The sequence below is a fragment of the Lissotriton helveticus genome, chromosome 2_1 (assembly GCF_964261635.1).
Source record: "Lissotriton helveticus chromosome 2_1, aLisHel1.1, whole genome shotgun sequence".
In the NCBI taxonomy this organism is placed as follows: domain Eukaryota; kingdom Metazoa; phylum Chordata; class Amphibia; order Caudata; family Salamandridae; genus Lissotriton; species Lissotriton helveticus.
The window spans coordinates 1,907,981,620-1,908,007,745 of record NC_136059.1 but is presented as its reverse complement, the minus strand read 5'-3'; the positions used below and the strand labels follow the sequence as shown (position 1 = coordinate 1,908,007,745).

General features: G+C 48.8%; 1 protein-coding gene across 15 annotated transcripts in view; it reads left to right on the top strand.

Moving 5' to 3' along the window:
• Positions 1-26,126, top strand: part of BLTP1 (bridge-like lipid transfer protein family member 1) — a 2,102,388-nt gene that overhangs the window by 797,311 nt on the left and 1,278,951 nt on the right. For all 15 annotated transcript variants that reach the window (XM_078676841.1, XM_078676840.1, XM_078676839.1 and 12 more), the window contains one exon: positions 25,814-25,972. In XM_078676841.1, the coding sequence (XP_078532967.1) occupies positions 25,814-25,972 (159 nt within the window). The remainder of the gene's footprint in view (positions 1-25,813; positions 25,973-26,126) is intronic.

Here is a 26,126-nt window from a genome sequence, read left to right as displayed (position 1 = left end):
GGACTCCCTTAGAGTTCCCTTCCCGTTTATCGAGCCATGCCAGTAGTTTCCCGGCCTTATCACCCACCTCGTAGACCCTATTCTGGGTGTCTGTCAGATGACCCTTGACATGCATGCGTAGATGGTCGCTATAGATCTGTTGTTGCAGTGTCAGTGCGTGCAGGGCGGAGGGAGTGGGGCACTGTTCGTGCGTCTTCGCTAAGTCCTGCAAGGTCAGGTCTATACTGTCCAACTCTCGGGAGCGCTCACGCCTGTACCCTGTGATTGTGTTTATGGCTTCCCCCCTCAGGACTGTCTTATAAGCCTCCCACAGTATCGCGGAGGAGTGCACTGAGTGTACATTTTCAGTAAAATACTGCGACGTTACCTTTTTGAGCGCTTTACGGACCTGGGGAATCTTGAGATAAGCGGCCTGTATGGGGAATAGTCGCCTACGTGTTCTTGTCTGTGAGGAGAGTGTGAGTGTAAGTGGAGAGTGATCCGAGATCCCTCGAGGGTGAATCATCATTGCTTCCGCGAGTTGGAGACCGTCCCCCAGGGTCAGAAAGAGATCAATTCTCGACAAGCTCCCATGTACTGAGGAGTGAAAAGTGTATCGGTTAGTGCTAGGGTAGAGGTGTCTCCAAATATCAGTTAGGCCCATGGCAGTTAAGAATCGTTGGAGGCGGGGGATCCCCCCGCAGGGGCCTGTGTGGGGAACCTATCGAGTTGTGTGTCAAGAATTGCGTTGAAATCCCCTCCAAGGATAATCTCATCCTCAGGGAGAGTCAGAATAAACTCACCCAATTTGGGGAGGTGTACTGAGTGCAAGGCCGGGGGAATGTATACCGAAACCAGGTTGAGAAGCTTCCCCTCCCACTGTCCCTGCAGGGCTGCGAAGCATCCTTGATCGTCAGTTTTCGTGAGTAGGGGGATAAACCGTGTGTTTTTCTGTATTAGCATTCCGGTGCCTCTGGATCCGGACGTAAAGTTTGAGTGGACTACCATCTTGTATCCTCGTCTATCTAAGGCTTTGACCGCCCCCCCTGTTAAATGCGTTTCCTGCAATAGTGTTATCATGGGTTTCTGTCTCCTGATCGCGGTAAGGACCAAACCTCGTTTAACCTTGTCCCCCAGCCCTCTCACGTTCCAGGACATGACATTGTGTCTCAACATCCACCCCTTCCCTCACGGGACCTGTAACGTCTGCCATTGGGTATTCTGGGGCCGGTAGTGTAGTGATGGGGAAGTGTTACCCGGGTACCAGGCGCTCTTCTGCCCACTAAGGATCAGGAGGACCCCACGGGGGGCTCTCCCTCCCCATCCTCCCCCCCCACCTGGGGTCGAATCCCTGTCAAAGGCTCCGCTGGGAGCTGCTTCTCCCTGTTCGTTTCTCTCGTCTTGCTTAAATACATATGGAAGCCTAGTTACTTTCCTTGACCATGCATGTATGTTCCTAACTTTAACAAAACCCCCCCCCTCCCAAATGCCCCCTCCCTGCATCCCTGCCTAACGGACTTTCAACTGCCCGCCTCCCCAACTGAGCAGAGCGCTTTACCCAACCCACAACCAGAGTACTTGCGTGTAAGGGGGGAGAGTATCTCCCTGAGCAGGCGGCATCCCTGCGTGCTTCTGGGGCAGTGTCGCCAGAGTCCAAAAACAGCTGCCAAATGATCTGAAGACGATCAGCAGTTGTCATCGAAGCCATCGTCCGAATAGGAGTCATTCTTCTCCGCCATTTCCTGCAGTTCCATGTGAGTGCGATCCCTCCGCTCCACTTCGGCCGGATGATTGTGAGCCTGTCCCGTTGTGTCCTCCTCGGTCGTGATGTTGCCTAGGTGGTTTTCGCTGTCGGTCCACAGTATGCCATCCCTCCAACCAGTCCCGTGCGGTGTCCGGGGTGTCAAAGAACCATACCTTCTTGTCTGCTACCACACGCAATCGGGCTGGAAACTGCATCGAGTATTATAGTTATTTTTCCCGCAATGTTTTTTTGACTTCCAAGAATGTCCTCCTCCTCCTGGCGACCTCCGCCGTGTAGTCCGGGAAGAACGCTACTCTCGAGTTTTGGATCTGGATGGCCGGCGCCACTCTTGCGGCCTGCAGGATGGCGTCGCGGTCTCTGAAATTGAATAGTCTTGCCAATATTGGCCGAGGTGGCCCTCCAGTCTTAGGCTTCCCCCCCGGGACCCTGTGGGCCCGCTCCACCGAGAAGAAGTTTGATAGTCCCTTAGGCTGGAGCTTGGTCCTAATCAACTCCTCCACGTAGAGATCCATGGCCCCCGTGTTTTCCGATTCCGGCACACCTAGAATTCGGACGTTGTTGCGTCTAGAGCGCCCTTCCTGGTCATCCAACATGTCACGAAGCAGTTTGTTATCCGTCTGCAGTTGTTCCATTGCCGTCTGCAGTTCCGACACATCTTCGACCAGGGATTTGGTGACAACCTCCATTTGTTTGACCTTTTCAGACATTTTGTGGAGGTCAGCCCGGATTAGCGTGACCTCAGTAGCTGTAGCACCCACTGTTGCTTGCACCTGCACCAATGCCACCAGGACGTCCTCGATAGTGGCCTTCTTGGCGCCTTCCGTCTCCGTCGTCTTCCCCCCGTCTTGCGTTGGTCTTGGGGTGGGGAGTGCTTGTCATACGCAAATTTGTCCAGCCTGGCCTGGGTGTCATTTTGTCTGGGGCCTCTTTGTGACATGTCTGATACCCTCCGAAACGTAAGGAACGTCGTGAGGGCGGATGCTCACTCTTCTCGTGCCCTCGATGGCAGGTCTTGACCACAGTCGTCACAGTAGGGGACGCAGGGCGCCGTAGCTCCAAATGGCAAAAGACGTAGTGTCTCCCCCACCGCTGGTCAGGTCGCGCTGTACCCCGTCCTCCCGGTCAGCTTGGTGTTTTGGGTCCAAATAGGTGTGCAGGCGCGGCCCCGTTGCCGTCAATATGGGGCTTCCTTCCAGGCGTGGGTAAACCGATGTCCTCTCGCCCCTGTTCAATGCCACATCCGCAAGGCGAGGAGGGGGGGGGGAAGAAATTCGCACCCCCGGTGTCCACCCCGCCTAGGGCGAGATCAAGGAGGTTGCGGAGCCCCTTCCAGGTATCCGGGGCCCCGGACCGACCACCGCCAAGCAGGGGCCGCTACTGCAGGGACGTGACGTGCGTCCGGCGCCAAAGATGGCCGCACCTCTTTCGCGATGTGCGGCGTAGGCTGAGGCCTCGGGTTATGACCACGGCCCCCCTGTGTCGCTGCCGGGGGTTGCGGAGCTCCGCCCGTGTCACCAGGCTCCCGGGGAGAGGAAGGATCACTGCCGCTCGAGCAACTTCCACTGCTAGCCGGCACTTCCGGCCAAGAGTGACCGCCGGGAGTCGGCTTCCGGTCGGACTCAGGGGCTACTGTGGCTCCGTTGCTTACAGGCTGTTGACAGGCCTCACCGGTTCTCGGGTCTCGCCGATCTCTCAGGGGTCGCAGATTTGCCGAATCAGCTTCAAACTTGCAACGTTGGACGCTGCATGGACTCCGGTTCTCTACCACCCCGTCAGGCACTGTTGGGTACCGGATGAATATGCCGGATGATTGCGGGAAGCCTTCACCGCTCAGGAGCCTCTCTAAGCTTCAGCCGCCATCGATGGCTGCTAGCCACGCCCCCCCAGATTATAAATTTTGTTCATCTATTGATAGTTGGTTAAAGGAATTACTGATAACTTTTATAGCCGTGGTATGTATGTGTTTTGTAGGATTGTTGCTGTCCGCTAAAATCTAACTCAATCTTTTAATAAATTGGAATCTAAACTTAAACTGTTAATATGAAAAGACAGAATGGGTAAGGAATGGTTTATACACTGTCTGCGGAGGGCTTTTGTGGCTACTTTTTTTTCCTTCTCAGACGAGGATGGTACTAAAGTCCTGGTAGTAATCGTGAGGGACATGGACGTTAAAGAAAATATCATTGGTGAGAACTTTTTAGTTCTGGAGCATAGTGAAGCATGTTGGAGGCCTTCAGGGATTTAGAGAATGTGACCTATTAGGATTGTAAAGATTCTGAGTGATGTGGAAATAGGGAATGAGGGAATCATTTGATCGATTGTGTGTGGAATATGATATGCCCAAAAATGCAAATATTTTTTTTTCAACTGTGACATATAGGAGGACAATATATTGTGCCTGGCTCAAGCATGCCTAACTGTAACTTTTTGTAAAATTGTTGATTAAAGATAGAATCGACATGAAAATGGTATCTTTGACTTACAAACCATTGCAGAATAATAGCCAAATTTTCCTGGAACAGCATAAAGCCTAGTGGAATTCATACATAAGTAAGACACAGGAAAAAGATTGTCGGGAAGCTTTAGCTTCTGATATAGACTTCTAACTGCAGATTTCTCACTTTTTCGATATTCCACAGGCATCAGACTAGATCCAGAAATCTGTGAGCAGTACCTCTGACCAGTAGTAGGTGGTGCTGTGCAGTTCCGCACTGATGCCGTTCCCTTCCGGAATTGACACGTGTGGCCTATAAAGGTGCCACTCCTGCATGCAGACATTAGCTCTTTTATTTCCATATCCACAGACGAGGATCCAGAGTTACCTGTTATCTCTGAAACTTCTTAACATTTGAGAAATCCAATGTGCAAGCGGAATGTGCGTAAAATCCAATGTGCAAGCAAAATGTCATCTGTCAAATGGCAGGTTTAAAGCCTGTAAGAACTGCCACAAAAAAAGTGTCTCCTCTGGTTTGCTTGCGGTGCTTGGGGTCGAGCCAGGGCTCCAAGGCCTAAAGTGACGGTGCATCAGTAGAGATCGCAAGACGAAACTCCATCAAGCCCCAGAAGACTCACCGATGAGACCGAACCAAGTAGAAAGGTCAGCCCCAGTTGATAGTTGCAGGAGTCGGTTCCTAGGTCGGTTGTCTTTGGGTAAGTCAAAGAAAAAAACCCACAAAAAATACAAGAGGGCCCCGACTACTTCCAAACGCTCATACTCCTGAGAAGGCTCAAGGGTGTCACCATACCTTCTGATCTTGCTCCCAAATTCAATAGGCATCAGAGACTATCCCACAAGTTGTCCCGCCACAACCTGAGTTTCCAGGGCCACCTGCAACACCACAGTAGATCAAAGAGTTTCGATAAGCCATGCTCTAGATCTTCAGATCTCTACTAACATTCTCTAGGACGTGTTCAGGAATATGGCAATCATGATGAAAGCTTTGCAACCCCAGCGCCCTTTACTTCCATCATTTTTAACAATAAATATATGAAACTCATGGAAACATGTTATCTGAAAGAGACTATTAGTTGTAGATTGCACACCTTAGAATTACCCCTAGGCATCAGACTGGACACAGAGAAATGTTTTCTTATCAGTACTCTTGCGCCTCGGTAGGTGGCGTCGGTCGACTCCGCATTCGTTGTTGCTGTTGTGATCGCCGGGATGATGTTGCAGTGTCTACTTAGGTGCCGCCCCTGCGCGCTGACGTCAGTACTTTCTATTTCCCCACCAGCCAGAGCAGATCCGGAGAGAGCGGTACCTTAGTCACTTTTTGACTAGCTTTTTTCGACTTTTTGCCGACATCTTTTTTGAGTCGTTCGACTCCTGGTGCACAGGGATGTCACACCGGCAGACCTGCTTCAAACCTTGTGACTCCTGTTACGAATTGATGTCGGTTACGGACCCGCACCATGTGTGCCCGTGGTCCCTGGAGCGCAACCACGGCCCCAAGGTTGTGCTCCGACTGTCGAGCCATGAACCTGAAGTCTTTGCAGGAGCGGTCTTGAAAGCTTCTGGAGGCCCGGCAGTCAGCTCTGCACCGCTCGAGGTCCCAGTCGAGAGTGAGGTCCCGGGACCGGTTGCAGAGTCACCACCAACACTCTTCTTCGAAGAATTTGTCTTTGGGTAAGTCGAAGCACAAAAAGAAGGCGAAGAAGCAGTGTCATTCTTTGCGTTCTCCCGGTCTGTCGGCCGATGCGGAAGGTCATCGTCCATCGGTTCTGTCCGCAGAGCCTACTTGGTCGACTCCGAGCTTTCCTCCCTTCTCGGGAGCCGTAGCGACCCCAGCCCAACTTTGTAGTTTTTACAAAGCCCTCCACTCCATCTTTGGGCAGGCCAACTCCGCGGGTGCACTTTCAGGCCCTGCGGACGCGGCTGGGGGTCTAGGCTTTCGATTCCGGCGGCTTCGGCACCAGGGATCCAGGCCTGATCCGGATTGGCGCCGGTAAACCTGACAACACCACCTCCGGTGCCTAATTTATTGACTACACCTCTACCCCCTCTGACGCCGGTTGTATCCCCAGCCGGCGTCGACCCTGGCCTCCTCCTCGACTTGCTCACAGAGCTTGGCCGACGTCGACCGATGCTGGTACCGGCGCCTGTCAGTACTTTTGTACCACTGTTCTACCCTGGTGCTCCTTATCGCCCTGAGTGGCAAACGGAGGAGGATGAAGAGGACTGGGACGGGTCTGTTGGCCCTTTGGCAGACCAGATGGATGAACCGGACTGGAGAGAGGAGTTGGATGTGGCCAGTGGTCTGGCTACCTCCCCAGACCTTGGCATTCTTTCTCCCCCTACAGTGGTTACGGAGGAGGGAGCCTCTTATACTGTGGTATTGTGTAGGGCGGCTCAGGCCTTGAAACTTGAGCTTCCTACAGTGGCGGTCAGGACCAACCTCCTGACCGAGGTGCTTCAACCGGCAGCGGCCTCTTCGGAGCCCCTGCTACCGTTCATTGAGGCCATCACGGACATCATTCTGGACACTTGTTTCAAGCCCAGCACAGGGGCTCCTGTGGATAGGGTGATTGCCCGACTCCACCGCCCAGCTCCTGGCACCCCATTTTCCTCTCCCAACACCCTACCCCAGAGAGCTTGGTTGTCCAAGCCTAGACTTCCAAAGGCGCGTTCCCCACTGCTCCCCCAGATAGGGAATCCAAGAAGCTGGATCATCTTGGGAAGAATATGTTTTCTTCTGCCCGCTTAGGACTGCTGTTGGTGAACACCGTATGTCTCTTGGGCTGTTACACCCACTCTTTGTGGGACTCGGTTGCGCAGGTGCTGCCACAGTTCCCTGAGGAGGCCCGGGCTGTTCTCTCCCGTGCAGTTGCTGGGGGTAGAGATGCAGCAAAGCTCACCATACAATGTGGGCTGGACACTGCCAACTCGCTAGGCAGTACAATTTCAACGTCAGTAGCCCTGAGATGCTACGCCTGGCTGAGGTCCACTGGCTTTTCAGGCGATGTCCAATCGACTCTCTTGAACATGCCTTTGATGGTTATCGCTTGTTTTGCGACAAAGTGGACAACTTGCTAGAGTGCTTTAAGGATTCTAGGGCTACAGCCAGACCCTTGGGCCTCGCTACCACCTCTCGCCCCACGCAGTCTGCTTTTTGCCCCTTTAGTGGCTATAGAAGGGGTGCACCACCACGTTCCACCCAGAGCCACAGGCCTGCACAAGCTTCCTAGCCTCTGCGCGGCCAGGGACATTGGTGTAGTAGGAAGCTGGCTCTGTATATACTATACCAAAGTGAGGTGCAGTGTCCACATAGTCCAGTGGAACCCCAAAGATAGGCAGAGGTAAAGTTAGATAGCACTTTACTCTCTATTTGTGGTAGTGTGGTCGAGCAGTAAGGCTGTATCAGAGGACAGTGTTAAGCATTTGTTGTACACACTCGGTCAGCAAATGATTTCACACACTCAGACTGAACTTCAGACCAATTGTTTCTGTATAAAAATATTGTTTTTTCATTTTATTTTCAAGAACTAAGAAAGCCTGGCACAGGTAGGCATTAAATACTTTACAGTAGTAATGCAGTTTGTTAACAGTTTGAATTGATTTTGATTTTAGGATTTATAAAGCGCGCGATTACCCATGGGGGTCTTGGCGCTAAGTGACATCGTAGACCAGGTTGCTTCTATTGGGGGTTAAAAACTTGTAGAGAACAACCAAGTTTGTATCTCTTTCCTAAAAGAGAGCAAGGAGGGGCAGTTTTTAATTGACATTAGGAGCAAGTTCCAATTCCTGGCTGTATGCAGTCTGAAACTTCTCCCCTCCCACCGAACCTGATTAAATCTAGGCACCTGAATCAATTTTTGATGGCTGGATCTCAAGGATCTGGAGGGCTCGTACCATTTCAAATGATTTTTCAGGAGCTGACAACCAGTTACATGAAGGGCTTTATATGTAAGACACAGGGACTTGAATGTAACTCTTTTACCAATTGGCAGCCAGTGAAGACCTCTCAATCTGTGCATTACTGATTAAAACTTTGGAATCTCTAGCACCAGCCTTGCTGCAGCATTTTGTAAAGGTTGTATAGTTGCTAGTTGCTTGGCCTGAATCCCTGCATAAAGCGCGTTTCCAAAATCCAGCCTAGACCGCGCCAGTGCAGTAACCACTGTCTTGCAGGAATCTATGGGAATGAATGGTAAGAGTTTTCTGATTGTTTTCAGAATGTACCAGATGGAGGAGGCTAGCTTATTCGTTTGTGCCTCATATGTGAGCTTATCATCCAGGAGGACCCCAAGGTTTCTGACTTTATTAACTGGGGAGGGACATTGGCCCAAGCTGTCCGGCCACCCTTCCTGAGACCAGGCTTGCATGTCTGTCCCCATCAGCATCACTTCACTTTTGTCTCCATTTAGTTTCAAGCAGTTTCCCTGCATCCACTGAAAAATGTGTTCCATGCATTTCTTAAATTTCTCGGCCGTCTCTTTAATGTTGTTAGTGATAGACACCACAATTTGTGTGTCTTCGGCGTAAGAGACCAGGGTAAAGCCATAACTCCTTATTATTGCCGCCAGAGGTGCCCCATATAAGTTAAATAGAGTAGGACTTAGGGACGACCCCTGAGGAACACCACATGGGGAGCTGAAAGGTTTGGAATTTGCCTCTCCCTGCTCCACCGTGAACGTCCTGTTTGATAGGTAGGAGGCTATTAGAGTTTGAGCTGATTCATGCACTCCTGCATCTCTGAGGCGGCAGAGTAGGATATCGTGGTTTACCGTGTCGAAGGCCGCAGAGAGATCTAATAGAATCAAAGCGGCCTTTCCTCCGTGGCCATTAACAGGGCTGTTTCAGTTCCATACCCTTCTCGAAAGCCGAATTGTGAGTGGTCTAGCGTATTGGTCTCTTTGAGAAATTGGGACAGCTGTATGTTCAATAGTTTCTCCATAACCTTGGCCGGAAAGGGTATTTTTGCTATGGGTCTATAATTGCCACGTTCTTGTGGGTCTAAAGTCGGTGTCTTTAAAAGTGGCATGACTGCAGCTGTTTTCCAAGTCTCCGGGAATTGGTTAGTTTTAATTATTTCTTTAAAAAGCAGTGTTAATTGCTCACTCAAAAGTTCGGGAAAAAGGTGCATTATCTTAGGTGGACATGGTTCGGAAGTGCCTCCTGACTTTGTGTGCCTGACAACCTGAAGAATCTGGTCAGTGGAAGGCGGGTGAAATTGGAAGGAGTCTCTGATTGTTGGTGATATGTGGAGGGCGTTCCTTTCCTTGTTTGGTTGTGTGCATGTATGATTAGCTGTACTTTTGAAGGACTCATACACATGCCTACTTTGTCTATGAAGAACTGGCCCAAGACATTGCAAAATTCTGTGCTGATTTCAGCCGGTGCAAGGTTATAATTTTTTGTTAGTTTATTTACTGTGGTGAAAAGTTCTCTGCTCGAGTTTTTTCGCTTCCTCTATTTTTCGGGTGAAGTATTTACTTTTTTCTGCTAATATCAATTTTTTTGTGGGTGGCCAGAGAGGATTTATAAGTCTCTCGTGGTCCGGACTCATAATTCATCCTCCATTTTTTTCCCATTTTCTACAAGTTTGTTTTTGTATTTTTAGCGTGTTTGTGAACCATGGTTGGGAGGGCGATTTCCTTCTTGCTGAGTTTTTATTGTTTGGAGCTGCTACTTTTATGGCAGCGCTTATCCAGCTAGATATTCGATTTGAGGCTATGCTACAATCTTTATCAAGTTCTTGAATTGATCTTGTTAAATGTTCCTCAAGAAGCGAGGGATTGATTTTTGACCAGTTAGGGGGCAGGTGTGTTTACCGGATGGAACAGCTTCTACTAATGATTTTCCTGTTTTTATAGCAAATATTATTAGCTTATGATCGGACCATGGAACCGGAAGGATTTCTGATATTGAAATATTCTTGTTGGATGTGAAAATCCCATCTAGCGTGTGGCCAGCATCGTGGGTATTTTGAGTTACAATCTGTTTCATATCTAAATTTGACATAGCATCTGTCAGTGTTAGTAGACTAGTGTCTTTGCTCTTTTCTAGGTGCAAGTTGAAATCACCCAAAACGGTAGAGTCAGGATCCTTCACACTTGACTCCAAGAAAGGGCTCAGCAATTGTGTCAAAGGTGTTTTCGCCCTAGGTGGTCTATAGATAAGTAGGCCCTTAAACATATCATTGTTAGGTATAGTTATTTGAAAATGCAGCATCTCACAGTCTGGATTACTTCTCTCGTTTAGGCCTTTAGTCCTTAGAACACTTCTATAAATAATGCCGCGCCCCCCCCCCCCCCCAAAGTTTTCCCTTCCTGTCTGCCCGAATTATTGAGTAGCCTTCCGGGATTGCTGGTGCTAAGTCAATGTTGGAAGCTTGATCTGCCCATGTCTCCGTAATGAAAAGAATATTGAGATTTTGGGATTCTATAAATTCCAATGTTTCGGAGTTATGTTTGACTAGTGATCGTGTGTTGATTAGACCTGCCCTGAAGAGTTTGGGACCAAAACTCTTAAACTGGGAACCTTTGGTACTTGGCCTTTCTCTTCCGGAGGGATTCAAAGCTAGTTTGCAGTTAGGGCATGATTTAGTGTCTAGCAAACATGATAATATGGGGCAGGTAGTTTTTGGCCTGAGAGCAGATAACTCCTTCCTCGAATAGCGAATGACAGTTGGATCTGTCTTGGAAGGAGTAGGGGTTGTGGCCCTAGGCCCGGTCCAGGCGCGGACGGGCGCAGACTGGCTTGCCTTGGGCATGCCGTCGGCGCACCCGCTGCGCGCGTCTGACCTGACATTGCTTTATGTAGCATCTGGGCGTCGGTCGACCAGACCGCTACACGCCCACAGCGCCGGAAGTGCCTCAGCAGGAAGTCAATCAGCTCTGGCCCGTCTACACCCTCCGTTCAATCGGCACTTGCCGTGACGGACCGGGGTGTTAGGGCGGAGCTAGTAGGACTATCGGGGTCAGGAAGTGCAGAGTGCCAAGCATCAGGTGAGAAATTCTTAAAAATATAACATCAATGCAGAAATTTTAAAATCTAGTGTCACTGTTGAAAATAAAAAATAATGAATACAGCAATTTAAAAGAGCGTCACTGTAACAATGGCGATATGCGGCGATTAATTCCAGAAGCAGCATGGTCTCTAGTCAGACCCGTACTGCGTAGTATTTCCAGCGCTTGGTTTCCAATGAGCAGTGTGGGCTCTAGTCAGGAATTGCAATTGTATATGCACTTGGTTCTTATTACAGTACTGGTACTGAAAATGAAATGCTTTGGAAATACTGTGCATATACTTTGTATAAGCTTTTTAGTAAAATTACAGGTAAGTTACTTTTGAGATTACTTTTTTTACACAGTGCAGTATACCTGGATACTGCACTAGGACGTTTCCTGTAAACAGGTAAGTAAAAGCGTTTTGGTTGTTTGGTTACAGTTTAAAAGCTTTTCATAGATTTACCATCTCCACACTTGAAAACTTTTCACAGAAAAACAGTCATTGTTATCCTATGGAGGAAAATAGTGTTATCGGTTTAAGGGTAAGTATTCGTTGTGGGAGTTGGTGTTCTGGGGTTAGAGGGTTAGGGAAGCACTCTCGTTACACCCTACAGCGGCACTAGAGCTGCTGGGTGCAGAGTGCTGAGGCCCAATATTATCCTATGGAGGATAGGGGGCTTCCGGTTGGTGGCTGCTGACAAGCAGGCCACTTGGTTGTGGGGGCAAAGCTCCTGGACTTTAGCTCAGGGCAAATGGGAAACCAAAGTAGCACCAAAGGTGCACCCTCAGCGGCACTAGGGCAGCCGATGTCAGACACCTTGTTACTTGCAATGGGGATTCTGCAGTTTGCAAAGGCACTGCAGGTCTTTTGGGTATGACCAAAACTTCTAGAGGTAAGTTGGGATGTTGGGAGTTTGGTAGGCACCGTCGGTTGGGCCACCCAAGGTCGTGGGGCGTCGGGTGCAGGGGTGCCGTTTAGGGTTGAATCTTCTTACCAGCTCCTGGTCGCGGTTGGGGGTGTGAGAAGTTGGCCTGGTATATGATGTCCACTATTGTAGTGGGCACCTTGCACCAGTCCAAACAACCCTTATGGTGATGGTTGTAAAGTCAACCTTATAGACCAGCTATCCTAGTGGTAGCATGGACCAAGCAGTCTTAGGCTAAAACTTCAGAGAGCATGTGAACCCAGCTGTTTTACTAATAATAAACCCTTGAATATCAAATGAAAGGACACTACACAAGGTATATATAAAATATATATTTATTTATTACTATCACAACCCCTCTGGTCTCTTTATGAGATCAGAGTTCAAGATACAGCACAAGTTACTCAATAAGCATACTATAAGTTGCACAATACAATTCTGCCCTAGCGGCCTCACGAACCATATACTAAATAAGTGGTATAAGAACCACTTCAGGAAAGGTGAGTAGGCCTAGGGCCTAGGAAATCGCTGGGGCTACACTGAACAACCAAGGGATTGGAAGTAGGAGGCCCACGGGAAGCGTGTGCAGTGTCTAAACACACGCGCGAGGTACCATAGAGTTTCAATGGGAACGTAAAAGTTATAGTAGTAGATTTCGGACACTTCCGGATGGACTACGGGAAAACCCTGGTAAACTAGGACACTTGGATAGTTAATACCCACGGGAGCACCGGAGTACTCGAGTTACCTCACCCAGGGAAGCCGGGTGCATAGGTGTTCTTTCGTGTCTGGTTTTGTTGCTGTTTCCGATTGGAGAGCTGCAAGAAAGTGCTGCAGGCGACCAGAAGAAAAGTGTCCGGGTGGATCCAAGGGTGGATCGGAGTTGAGAAGAAACTGAAAGCAGAGGGGACAGAGTCTGGGTCACTAGCCAGTGACCAGGAAGGAACCAGGCGATGTCGAGATGCAATCCGCTGAAGAGGTGAAGCTTGTCTCTGCAGCCACGAGGACCAGGAGGCGTCGACGACGACCAGGAGCTGGAGTCGAGCTGTCCCACGACGGATCTAGCTGTTGGCGGTGTCGGTATCCGGATTGGACCCAACAAACCTTGGCAAATGCCATCCACGCAGGATGGGAAGATTGGCTTCAGTTCAGACCAGCAAGGTCTGGGGAGCTTCTCCTTCGCAGGGAAGCTGGAGCAAGCCCGGGGCAACCAGGCAAGTGGTGTAGTTTCACAAGGATGTCTTCAGAGGGGCCTCTAGCCAACGGGCTAGCAACCGCGAAGACGCGTCGAGCTGAAATGCAGGCGCGTCCCCACGCGGCACTCGTGGCGTGTGGAGGGCTGAGCTTCGGTGCAAAGGCTGCTCGGGCCTGGGGCTTCTCAAACCCCAATGCACAACTTCGAGGGTACCTCAAGAGCTGCACAGGTAGCAAAAAGCAGGTAGTCCAGGATGTTCGGTCCCACGTCGCTCGTGTCCGCCACGGGTCTCAGCTTTGCTGTGGATGTGGGTCGGAGTCAGCGAAGTCTGGGAGTCCAGTTCCTGTGTCGCTGAGGCTTCGGGTTCTGGCTGGAGCGTCGACAAAGCAAACCGGCTAGTTACTGTTGGTGCCTGTTTGCACAGGGTGGTCACTCCTTGACCACAAGGGAGATGTCTTCAGTCTTCCAGTCGATATGGAACGTCGAAGGTCCAAGAGTTTCGTTTCAGAGTTTCTTTCTAGGATAAATCTAAAGTCTCTAGACTCCGCTCCTATCTTTATACTAAACTAAGGGGCTGGATTACCTGCTAGGTCCCTCCTATGGGTGGAACCTGGGAAGGGGTGGTTACACCCCTTTCCCTTTGTCCAGTTTCGTGCCAGAGCTGGCTATGCATGGAGCACCTTGTGTGCCCCTGGCAGTGTCTGGAAAAGCATCTTTCCATTGAACCCACCCTGCCCCAATCCACTACAGGCTGTCTGGTGAGGTGCTAACACCTGCTTCGACAGAAAACCTATTGTCCCGGCCTCCCCTTCCGGAGTTTTGTCCAGCAGCAGGAGGTCAGACTCGTGTCTGTGGCAGCAGCATCCATTTTGTGATGCTGAGGCTCTGTTTAACTTTAACCGGGTAAAGCAGTAACTACATGTCTTCTCCCTCTAGAAGGGTGGATTGCTACCCCCGCCGCCAGAACTGGCGGGGGGTAGTATTTCAAAGTGTTTGACACCTTACACGACATGTTTTGATCAAGCCAAACCAAAGTTAGCAATAACCGCGAGGATTATAATGCACTTAAGAGTATATGGTATGGCTATATCATAGAACAGCTATAAGAACATGGTGCCGAAAGCTGCAGACAGGCTCAGCTCATGCTAGAGCACCATCTCACATAAAACCAAGCACTCTGCCTTCAGGATTGTCTAGGCCTGCCATAGGAGTGACTTATAGGTATATATGTGTCTATATATAAGGGTAGATATAGGAATACTATATCTAAGCAAGGGGTTGATTACACAACCTTGCCCAAGCTGAGTGATCAGCCTGTGGTGTCAGTTTGGATGGCCAGCCAGGGGTGGCATAATTCATGCTGCAGCCCCTGGTAGGCCTTGGATGCACCTATGCCCTGGGTACCTATGGTACACTATACAGGGGCTCACAAGGTGACCCAATACCCAATTAGATATGTACCTAAAGTACATGGAGTCCATTTTACAGAGAGAGCAGATAGCCTCGGGCCCTGAATAGCAGGATCCCAGGCCAACTAAGTCGAAAACCAGCTAAACACTAGGCAAAAAAAGTTGGGGTAACCATATAGTCAGATATCCACCTTCCTACACAACCCCCCCACCCCCCCCCCAAACGAAAGGTGATAAGGCTATCCTTGACCAGGTAAGCCGATATTGCCTAAGTGTTCATATAAGGAAGTACCTGCACTAGCAAGGTTACCCCCTGTCTCATGATCCACTAAGCAATCCCTCACCCTAGGGGTCCCCACCATAGGGAATCTCTACCTGTGGTGTGTTTTTGCAAAGTAAAAGGCTGGTGTTGGGATGTAGTACTGAAGTGAGGCTCCTCTAATGTAGAGCTCAGCTTCCTCCAATCACTTTCCACCATGTATGCCTTTCTTTCCATGACTGAGTTGCACTGTGCTCTCAGGGTCAACCTCTGGCTACCTACAGCTGGAGTCTGGGTCCCTTTTGTTGGCTTACTGGAGGGACAGGTCAGGTTTGGGGCCACCAGGTCCCAGGTTTGGCTGTGCCCAACAGAGTCCATCTGAGGGAGGTTCCTAACTAAGAGTAAGGGAGATCCCTCAGGAGTTTTTGGAATGTTCACCTTGCTAGGGCTGCTAGCTTTGGTGCCCCTAATCTGCTGATGGGGTGGTTTTATTGGACAGGGGGCCCTTTGGGGTCAACTGGCCTCCTTGACCTCTGCAGCCCTGGGCTGACTGAGGCAGGGTAGAGAGGGGCAGGCTACCTGCTCCAGACTGGGTCCCACCTTGGAAGGGTCCACTGACATCAGGGGCTCTGCCAGTCTAGGCCCGACTACCTCTGGGGCAGTTCCTTCACAATGGGTAGGGTCAGTTCCCTGAGGAGGCTGACTCTCGCCTAATGTCTGGTGGGAGGGAGACTGTTCTTCCTCCCCAATACTCTCTGTCTGTGTGGAGTGATCCATAGTTTCAGGCGTCACAACACAAAAATCTGTTTGAGTTTGGGCTGTGACCATCACAGCCCCACCAACCTTTTCAGGAAGGAACTCTGTTTGAGTGTGGCCTGTGACCATCACAGCCCTGCCAACCTTTTCAGGGAAGAAGTCTGCTTGAGCTTGGGCTGTGACCATCACAGCCCTACCAACCTTTTCAGGAAGGAAATCTGCTTGAGCTGGGGCTGCGACTATCACAGCCCCACTAACCTTTTCAGGAACGTCTACCATTTTGTAATGGGTTTCTTGTTCTACCTCAGCCCAGGCTGAGATCTCTAGATAATTTCCCAGTAGACAATCTTTGTTCTTAAACTTGTCTTTATTCGTGCTTCTAGTACAGTTTACAAACAGCCAGCCGACACGTGTTTCATTGTAGAAGAGAGTATTCTACAACTCTTCAGGGCTATAAGGCTGGATCCAAATTGGACTACCCAAGTCCGTTGATAATTCCAACCCGGCAGGGTAGTCAAACAAATAGATGGTAGTCAAAGGATAAATGGATGGCAGCCAATAATAGACTGCTCCCAGAGGGGATGCCGCACAAGGTCAGATCAATATCGGGTAATGGAAGGAAATCCACTTGAAATCACATTGGCAAACAGTAACGAACCGGTACAATCCCAGCGAGGCACGTGTGCGTGTCCTCTTAATTCTCACTTCAGAGTGAATCACACAAACGGCGTCCGCAGCATCAATCGAAGTACTTCGATTGTTGCTGCGGACGCCGTTTATTCTTTGACTACCATCTATTTGTTTGACTACCCTGCCGGGTTGGAATTGTCACCGGACTTGGGTTGTCCAATTTGGATCCAGCCTTATAGCCCTGAAGAGTTGTAGAATACTCTCTTCTACAATGAAGCATGTTTCGGCTGGCTGTTTGTAAACTGTACTAGAAGCACGAATAAAGACAAGTTTAAGAACAAAGATTCCTTCGTGGGACTGGCCTATCTTACTCATAATATTTATCTATTGGATTTTTTACTGTCTAAATGTGTGCACAGGTTTTCTGCTTTACCCTTCTGCTCAACAGTTGAAGTAAAACCTGGCGGATCAGCCAGTAGATGATGTAAAAAGTTGAGCCTAAAATGGGTAATTAAAAATCTATCTTGTGCATTAGACATGAGAGCGAGGTAGGGTTCCATACCCTCCCCTGTCTTAAGCATACCGTAGGCACTGACTGCAGGTTTCCCTCCTTCCTTTAGTGCTCTACGTGAGGCTGCCTGCTCCAAAAAAAGTCTCTTGACTCTGAGTTTGTCTTGGGGGATAATTTCCACTTGTTTTGTGAAGAGCTCTTTACAGCCAATCCCTTCTAAGGAGGTCTTCACAAATTTAAACCAAGGGATTCTGATTCCATTATCCCTATTCAGACAATCCCTGATGATTTGTCTACTTTGGTCGGGCTGCCTCCGAGTTGGTCCAGATCCTTAGTAAGGCCATAAGGGGTCTGACCTTTATCAAGTCCTCAATATAGGTCCTGCCTAATTCCTCATGGACGATCAGGGCTGGAGTGCTTTGTGGGGTTTTAAGCACCTTCCTCAAATATTTGTTCTCCTCCAGTTGTAAATGTCGGGTATTTGCAAAACCCCATCCTTCTGACCCATATGTCACTTTTGAGCAACATATTGAACTATACATGTTCATTATTTGCGCTGGAGACCACCTACCCAGCCTGTGCCCATAATTCATTATGGCACCGGTCGAGGCCACTAACGTGGTACGCCGCTCTTCAGTTAAAATGTTAAAATTTAAAAACCCATCGAATAAGAGGCCAAGATAGGAAAATGTTTGTACCTGTCCTATTTTATGTGCACCTATTTTATAGGAAAGTTTCTTGCAGGGTTTAGTTCCTGCCAACATGACAAAAGATTTTGTCAGATTAGCCGATAGTTCTAGGGTATCCATAAAGCTGACAAACCCGTCTATCAAGCATTGAAGCCCCTTGGGCGTACGGGCTAAAAGTACCGCGTCATACACGTACAACAGCACTGGGACTGGTCGAGTACCTACTCTTGGAGAGTCCACCTTTAATTTGCCTAACTCCTGATTTAATTTATTTATGTACAATGAAAACCAAAAGGGGGCCAGGATGCAGCCCTATCTGACCCCACTAGTACAGGGAAAAGGCTCTGTGGTGTCCCCCTCCAGATTAAAGCACACTTTAGCAGTGGTGTTCCAGTGCAGTGCCCTCAGAATGTTTATCAAACCCTGATCCACTCCTAGGCTAGTCATTGGGGTCCACAGCTTCTCTCTGTTCACGTGGTCGAATGCTGCGGTGAGATCCATGAACCCTAAATATACTGCTTCAGTGCTGGCTATGGTGTACTTAGCCACCAATAAATAGAGGTTTAGACACTGATCCATCGTCTATCTCCCTGCCCTGAATCCGTACTGGACATCGGTAAGAATATGATGTTCCTCAGCCCAGTCCATAAGGCTCATTAAAACAACTCTGCCTAAGACTTGGCTGTCACGTCTATCAATGAGATAGGTCGGTAGCACTGAGGGTTGTCCCTATTCCCTTTTTTAAAAATTGGGACTATTATTGCGGATGACCATGAGCGCAGGAGGCCAGTTACGATAGCCGCGTTTATCACCCTTGTGAGGATGGGGCCCATAACTCAATGTTGCTTAAAAAAAAGGTCAGGTGCGATGCCATCTGGGCCCGGGGCTTTATTTCTTGTTAGACCCTGTATGGCCACTAAAATTTCATCCAAAGGAAATTCTACTGCGGAAACCCAGTGGCAGCCCCTCCCTACATCATAATTGTTCACCTCCGTATGATTGTACAGGCCCTTAAAATGGTCTCTCAGTCACCATAGTGATGCTAGCCCCTGTGTCTCTATAGGCTTTAACTTTCTGACCATTGATGAGGGGCTCCTGTCTTTATTTGCCCAAGGTATTGGGTCAATCAGTAAAGTTGGCAAACCCCATGCCATTCTCATAGACTAGAGTTTCTGTATTAGGGGACCTGGTTAAGCCAGAGTCCACCTGAGTTCCCCAAGTATACCCAGCCATAGTTTTGGGGGCACTCCCACTACCTGGGGGTTTACTACTAGTAGTAACAGGAGGTGTTGGAGTATTACTCGGTGGAATATTTTCCTTATTGCTGGCCTTGGGGCGACTGCTGACAGTCTTCCAATGGCCAGGTTGCTTACACACTTGGCAATAAGGTTTCTTAATGTTAGAAGAAGGATTTTGGGACCCACCCCCCTCAGAGGATTTTTGGGGCCTTGTAGTGGATTTGTCCTTAGATTTATCCCCACCTTTCTCTTGAGGCTTGGTAGAATCTTTCTTCTGGTCACCACCCTGATTTTTAGGCCTAATCCTGGTTCTGACCCATTTGTCTGCCTTCTTACCCAATTCTTGGGGAGAGGTCAGATCAGAGTCCACCAGGTGCTGGTGTAGAAGCTGGTTTTGACAATTACTAAGGATCATCTGCTCCCTCACAATCAAATTATACAATCCTGTATAGTCATGTACATTGCTGCCCAATAACCAGCCCTCCAGAGCCTTAGTAGCACAATCTACAAAATCAGTCCAGTCCTGAGTCTGTGTCTTCTGGGTATCACTGAACAGCAACCTATACTGCTCAGTGGTTAAGCCAAACCCATCTATCAGAGAACTCTTCAGGACTTTGTAGTTATCAGCATCTTTATCACTAACTGTAAGGAGCTTATTTCTGCCTTTATCAGAAACGGAGAGCCATAGTATAGCTGCCCACTGACTCTGGGGAACCTGTTGTACTTTACAGGCCCTCTCCAAAGCAGTTATCCACTTGTGGATGTCATCCCCAATCTTGTAGGGAGGGACAATCTTACTTAGGTTTCTATGGTCATATGACCCTTCCCTACTTCTAGGGGTATTGCTGCCACCAGTGGGGTCTAACCCACTTAACTTTTGCTCTCTTGCAAGAGCCAGTTTCTCTTTGGCCAGGGAAAGTTCTTGCCTCTCAATCCTCAGATTAACTTCCTTCATTCTGGCCTGGTGTTCTCTCCTCTGAGGGAAAGTCATTCTCCCCAGCTGGAGTCGAGCTGTCCCACGACGGATCTAGCTATTGGCGGTGTCGGTATCCGGATTGGACCAAACACACCTTGGCAAATGCAATCCACGCAGGATAGGAAAATTGGCTTCAGTTCAGACCAGCAAGGACTGGGGAGCTTCTCCTTCGCAGGGAAGCTGGAGCAACCAGGCAAGTGGTGTAGTTTCACAAGGATGTCTTCAGAGGGGCCACAAGCCAACGGGCTAGCAACCGCGAAGACGCGTCGAGCTGAAATGCAGGCGCAGGCCCCACGCGGCACTCGTGGAGTGTGGAGGGCTGCGCTTCGGTGCAAATGCTGCTCCGGTCTGGGGTTTCTCAAACCCCAATGCACAACTTCGAGGGTACCTCAGGAGCTGCACAGGTTGCAAAAAGCAGGTAGTCCAGGATGTCCGGTCCCACGTCGCTCGTGTCCGCCACGGGTCTCAGCTTTGCTGTGGATGTGGGTCGGAGTCAGAGAAGTCTGGGAGAAAAGTCTGGGAGTCCAGTTCCTGCGTCGCTAAGTCTTCGGGTTCCGGCTGGAGTGTCGACAAGGCAAACCGGCAAGTTACTGTTGGTGCCTGTTTGCACAGGGTGGTCACTCCTTGACCACAAGGGAGATGTCTTCCAGTCGATATGGAACGTCGAAGGTCCAAAAGTTTTGTTTCAGAGTTTCTTTCCAGGATAAATCTAAAGTCTCTAGACTCAGCTCCTATCTGTATACTAAACTAAGGGGCTGGATTACCTGCTAGGTCCCTCCTATGGGTGGAACCTGGGGAGGGGGTGGTTACACCCCTTTCCCTTTGTCCAGTTTCGCACCAGAGCTGGCTATGCATGGAGCACCTTGTGTGACCCAGGCAGTGTCTGGAAAAACATCTTTCCATTGAACCCACCCTGCCCCAATCCACTACAGGCTGTCTGGGGAGGTGCTAGCACCTCCTTCGACAGGAAACCTATTGTCCAGGCCTCCCCTGCTGGAGTTTCGTCCAGCGGCAGGAGGTCAGACTTGTGTCTGTGGCAGCAGCATCCATTTTGTGATGCTGAGGCTCTGTTTAACTTTAACCGGGTAAAGCAGTAACTACATGTCTTCTCCCTCTAGAAGGGTGGAATGCTACCCCCGCCGCCGGAACTGGCGGGGGTGTAGTATTCCAAAGTGTTTGACACCTTACACGACATGTTTTGATAAAGCCAAACCAAATTTAGCAATAACCGCGAGGATTATAATGCACTTAAGAGTATATGGTATGGCTATATCATAGAACAGCTATAAGTACATGGTTCCAAAAGCTGCAGACAGGCTCAGCTCATGCTAGAGCACCATCTCACATAAAGCCAAGCACTCTGCCTTCAGGATTGTCAAGGCCTGCCATAGGAGTGACTTATAGGTACATATATGTCTATATATAAGGGTAGATATAGGAATACTATATCTAAGCAAGGGGTGATTACACGACCTTGCCCAAGCTGAGTGATCAGCCTGTGGTGTCAGTTTGGATGGCCAGCCAGGGGTGGCATAATTCATGCTGCAGCCCCTGGTAGGCCTTGGATGCACCTATGCCCTGGGTACCTATGGTACACTATGCTAGGGCTCACAAGGTGACCCAATACCCAATTAGATATGTACCTAAAGTACATGGAGTCCATTTTACAGAGAGAGCAGATAGCCTCAGGCCCTGATAGTCCGAAGGGGCTACTCCCTCCCCTTTGAGACTACCCCTCCATCCATGCCACCAACATTCCAACACATGTCAGAGGATCACTTGGCCCTTCTCCGCCAGGAAGTTACAGCTCTCTTGGACAAGTTAGCCATTGAGTGAGTCCCTGTCCCAGAAGTAGGTTTTGGTTGTTATTCCCACTACTTCCTTGTGCCCAAAAGGACAAAGGACTGCATCCTATCTTGGATCTCAGGGGCGTCAACCGCTTCCTCCGGAAGGAGAAGTTCAAAATGTTGACATTAGCTCAGGTCCTGTCTGCCCTCGACCCTGGAGACTGGATGGTAGTGTTGGACTTGTAGGACGCTTATTTTCACATCCCCCTCCTGCCTACCCCCCGGCATTACCTACGGTTCACGGTAGGCCACAAGCATTTTCAGTTTACAGTGCTCCCCTCTGGCCTTACTAGCGTCCGTCGCGTGTTCACAAAAGTGACGGCGGTGGTCGCAGCTCATCTGCGCAAATCATGGGTTCCAGTCTTTCCCTATCTCGACGACTGGCTGTTGAATGCGAGTTCGGCCCAGGCTGTCTACTCCCACCTTCAGACTATGGCAGACCTCCTGCATTCGCTGGGGTTTACTATCAACGTACCAAGTCACACCTGATTTCCTCACAGAAGCTCCTTTTCATTGTGGCGGTTCTGGATACAGTGCAGTTTCGGGCTTATCCTCCTAAACAGCGAGTCCAGGATATTAGGGGTATGATTCCAATCTTTCAGCCTCCATCCCGGGTTTTGGTCAGGATGACCAGAGTCTGCTGGGCCTCCTGGCCTCCTGCATTGTGCTGGTGGATCGTGCCAGGAGGCATATGCGTCCTCTGCAGTGGGTCCAGAAGTTCCAGTGTGCACAGCATCAGGGGAATCTTTCCGATTGCGTCCGGATCTCGGAGGGCACTGCACACCAATTGCAGTGGTGGATAACGAACCAGGATTGGGTCAATGGCAGATCCCTCACCCTTCCTCAACCAGAGTTCACAGTGGTGACAGATGGATAACTTCTGGGGTGGGGTGGCCACATGGGGGTGGTGGAGATCAGAAGCCTCTGGTCTTGGGCCGATTCCAGGCTCCCCATCAACCTTCTGGATCTCCAGGCGATTTGTCTTGCACTGAAGGCATTCCTTTCCTCTGTTCGGGGAAGAGTGGTGCAGGTGTTCAAGTACAACACCATTGCCATGTGGTACTGCACCAACAGGGCGGGTGGGGTTGTGGACACTATATCAAGAGGCTCTTCGCCTTTGGACATGGCTGGAACATTAGGGTATGTGCCAGGTGGTTCAACACCTGGCAGGTTTCCTGATTGCCAGGGCAGACGAACTCAGCCGCACATGCATGATGGATCACGAAGGACGTCTTCACTCAGAGGAGGTGCAAGGTCTTTTTCAGCAGTGTTGAGAGCCTTGGTTTGATCTGTTCGCTACCGAAGAGAACGCGCAACATCAGCAGTTCTGCGCGTTTTAATTTCCAATGCGGCACTCGCTTGGCGACGCTTTTCTGCCTATACCACTTCTGCCCAGAATGCTGAAGAAGATCAAGCGGACCCTTGCCCAACTCATTCTTATGGCTCCGGATTGGGCATGAAGAGTCTGGTATCCCGAGCTATTCCACATGGCCATCAATCCTCCGATGGCCGGAGTTATTCGGGAGGATCTTCTGTCGCAGCAGCAGGGGATGGTCCTCCCCTCGAACCTGTCCAGCCTCCACCTCGTTGCATAGAGATTTAGCTGCAACAGTTGACAGCTTTTGACCTTCCTCCCAAAGTCTGTAATTTAATCTTGGCACCCAGGGGTCCCTCCACTAAAACGGTATACGCCCGTAGATGGAACACATTTGTGACTCCCCTTCCTGCCCCTCTATCAGAGGTTCTCTTCATTCTTTCTTTGGCCCAGCAGGGCTATGCTCTGGGCACCCTCAAAGGCTATCTTTTGGCCTTTCTTCGGCTTCCCGATCAGCCTTCTCTTTTCAAGCCCCCTATTGTAAATAGGTTTCTTAAGGGCATTACTCACCCCTTTACTCCTATTCCTTTCATAATGCCCCAATGGGACTTGAATCTGGTTCTAACGTACCTTATGTGTGCTCTTTTCGAGCCATTACATAATTGTCCTCTCAGACTCTTGACTTTCAAGAATGCTTTTCTGGTTGCTATCACCTCTGCTCGCAGGGTGAGTGAGCTTCAGGCTCTTTATTCTTATTCTCCTTTCGTTGCTGTTCATCCGGACAAGGCTGTCCTTCGAACTCTACCTTCTTTTCTTTCCAAAGTGGTTACCTCTTTCCACATAGGACAGACCATCACTTTGCTGACCTTCTTCCTGACCCCGCACCCTTCCAAGGAGGAAGAGAGACTCCACCGTCTGGATCCAAAACATGCGCTATCTTTTTATCTGGAACGTACAAAACCATTCCGAGCAGATGATCAAGTCTTTGTTGGCTATGTGGGCACCAACATAGGTCGGGCTGTGCAAAAGCGGACCATCTCTCGATGGGTCGTCCTTTGCATTAAAATATGTTATTCCTTGGCAAAAAAGGAGCCTCCGGTAGGATTGCGCAACCACTCCACCAGGGCGACGGCAGCCACTACTGCTTTGGGACATGGAGTCCCCCTCAGTGACATCTGCCAGGCCGCCACCTGGTCATCCCTGCACACGTTCACAAAACACTACTGCCTGGACAGCCAATTCGGGAGAGACGGCTTCTTTGGCCATTCAGTTCTCCAGGACTTTCTTGGTTTGCAGACTCACCTCTGGGGTTGGTATTGCTGGGGTATCTATTCTAAGGTAAGGAATCTATAACTAATAGTCTCTTTCAGATGAGCAAAGTTATTTACTCTCAGTAACTATATATCTTTAAGAGACATATATTAGTTATAGATTCTTTACCGCCCCACCCATCCTCCCCGTTCTGCGAACTGACTTGTTGTTTAAGGGACTCCCTTTAAAGGTCCTAGTTCTGTGCACCAGTGGTCAGTGTCTTGCATATGACTGCCCTTCTGGCGTGGAATGGTGTGTAAAAGAACTGACAGCGCGCAGGGGCGGAGTCTAAGAAGATACGATCTTATCCCGGCGATAATGACGCCGATGACGAACGCAGAGTCGACCGATGCCATCTACCTACGCGCAAGTGTACTGCTATGAAAATATTTCTCCGGATCCAGTCTGATGCCTGGGGGTAATTCTAAGGTAAGGAATCTATAACTAATATATGTCTCTTACAGATATAGCATTACCGAAGGTAAGTAACTTGTTCTTTAAGATGCGTTGGACGATTTCTATTGTAAAAGTTATTAACAAAATAATAAAGTTCGATTTGATTTACTTAATGGTTCTGTTCTGTCCACAGTCAGTCATTGATTTTCTGGCCCTGGGAATGACAGCAGTTTATAATCACATGTGCACAACCACCTGAAAATAAATGTGCTTAAGTGTCAGGGCTTGTCAGTCATTTAGCTTTCAATGGTCTTCTTTTATAGTTCCCCTTTCTTTTCTTTGCTTCTCCTTTTTTAAGTTATATAATCTTAAAATGATAATACAGCACTCTAGGCCGTGCAAACGGGTTGCTTGCTCACTGCTCATTTCATCTGCTATGTGCCTCATCCGACATGGACACATCCTCTAAACAAGGCAACCATTATGGAATGCTGTTGTTTGTAGTGTATCATTGTTTTATCATTCCATGATGGCCTACACGTTGGTTCTAAATGTGGCAGCCATGTTGAACTGTAAAACAATGATAAAATATGTACTATACCCCTGTACGATGGACACCCGCTGCTATATTTAGTTTCATATTGCAAACACATGCCTATCTTGCTTACAAAGCAGCATGTTTTATTTTTTTTTATATGTATTCTTTTAATTTATCTTACATATGTTGTAGGCTAGTGTTCGTGTTTTATGGCGATTGAGTAAGAGGGTGAATGCAAAAAGTAGCCAATGGATAAATGAATTGATGCACTTTTGATCGAGAGACATTTTGCATTTGGTATAGGATGCTGTCTATTTAGAAGGGTATTGACATAAGTGTATTTAAACTTGAGCAACCAGGCAAATTGTTAGTTTTAAAAACTATGACCTTCTTACATTGTCCATTTTTATGAAGAAATTAAGTATAATGGAGTTTGCAGGTGATTTGTCTTTCTTTATTTCGATGAGCAAGGTTTGCAGAATGATGATCTTTGTTGGTTAAATGATCCAAACAGCATGTGATGAGTTGCTCTGTTTTCATCTGATTTACTAACCAATGACAGCTGTTTTCTCTATGTAAAGTTATTAGCTTCTACTCTTTTCTTCATTACTTTTTGAATACAGCGAACCCCGTGGCATCAGAAATCCTATCAGAACATCCTTTGTTGTCTGAACCATCATCTGTGAGTTTCTATAACTGGATGTCGAATGCTGTAGGTAATAGAGGCAGTGTGGTGCAAGAATCTCCCATCACCAAGTCTGGACATAACAGCCTACCCACAGGTACTGGCAACAATTCCTCAATTTCAGAAGTTTGCATTGTAGTCTCTTTTTAAAGAATAGTTTTTGCAGGGTATTTTTTTCTTGCAGTACAAACATGTATATACATATTTTAGTTTTTGGATATCCTGTTAACTAGTATGGAGACTTACCTACT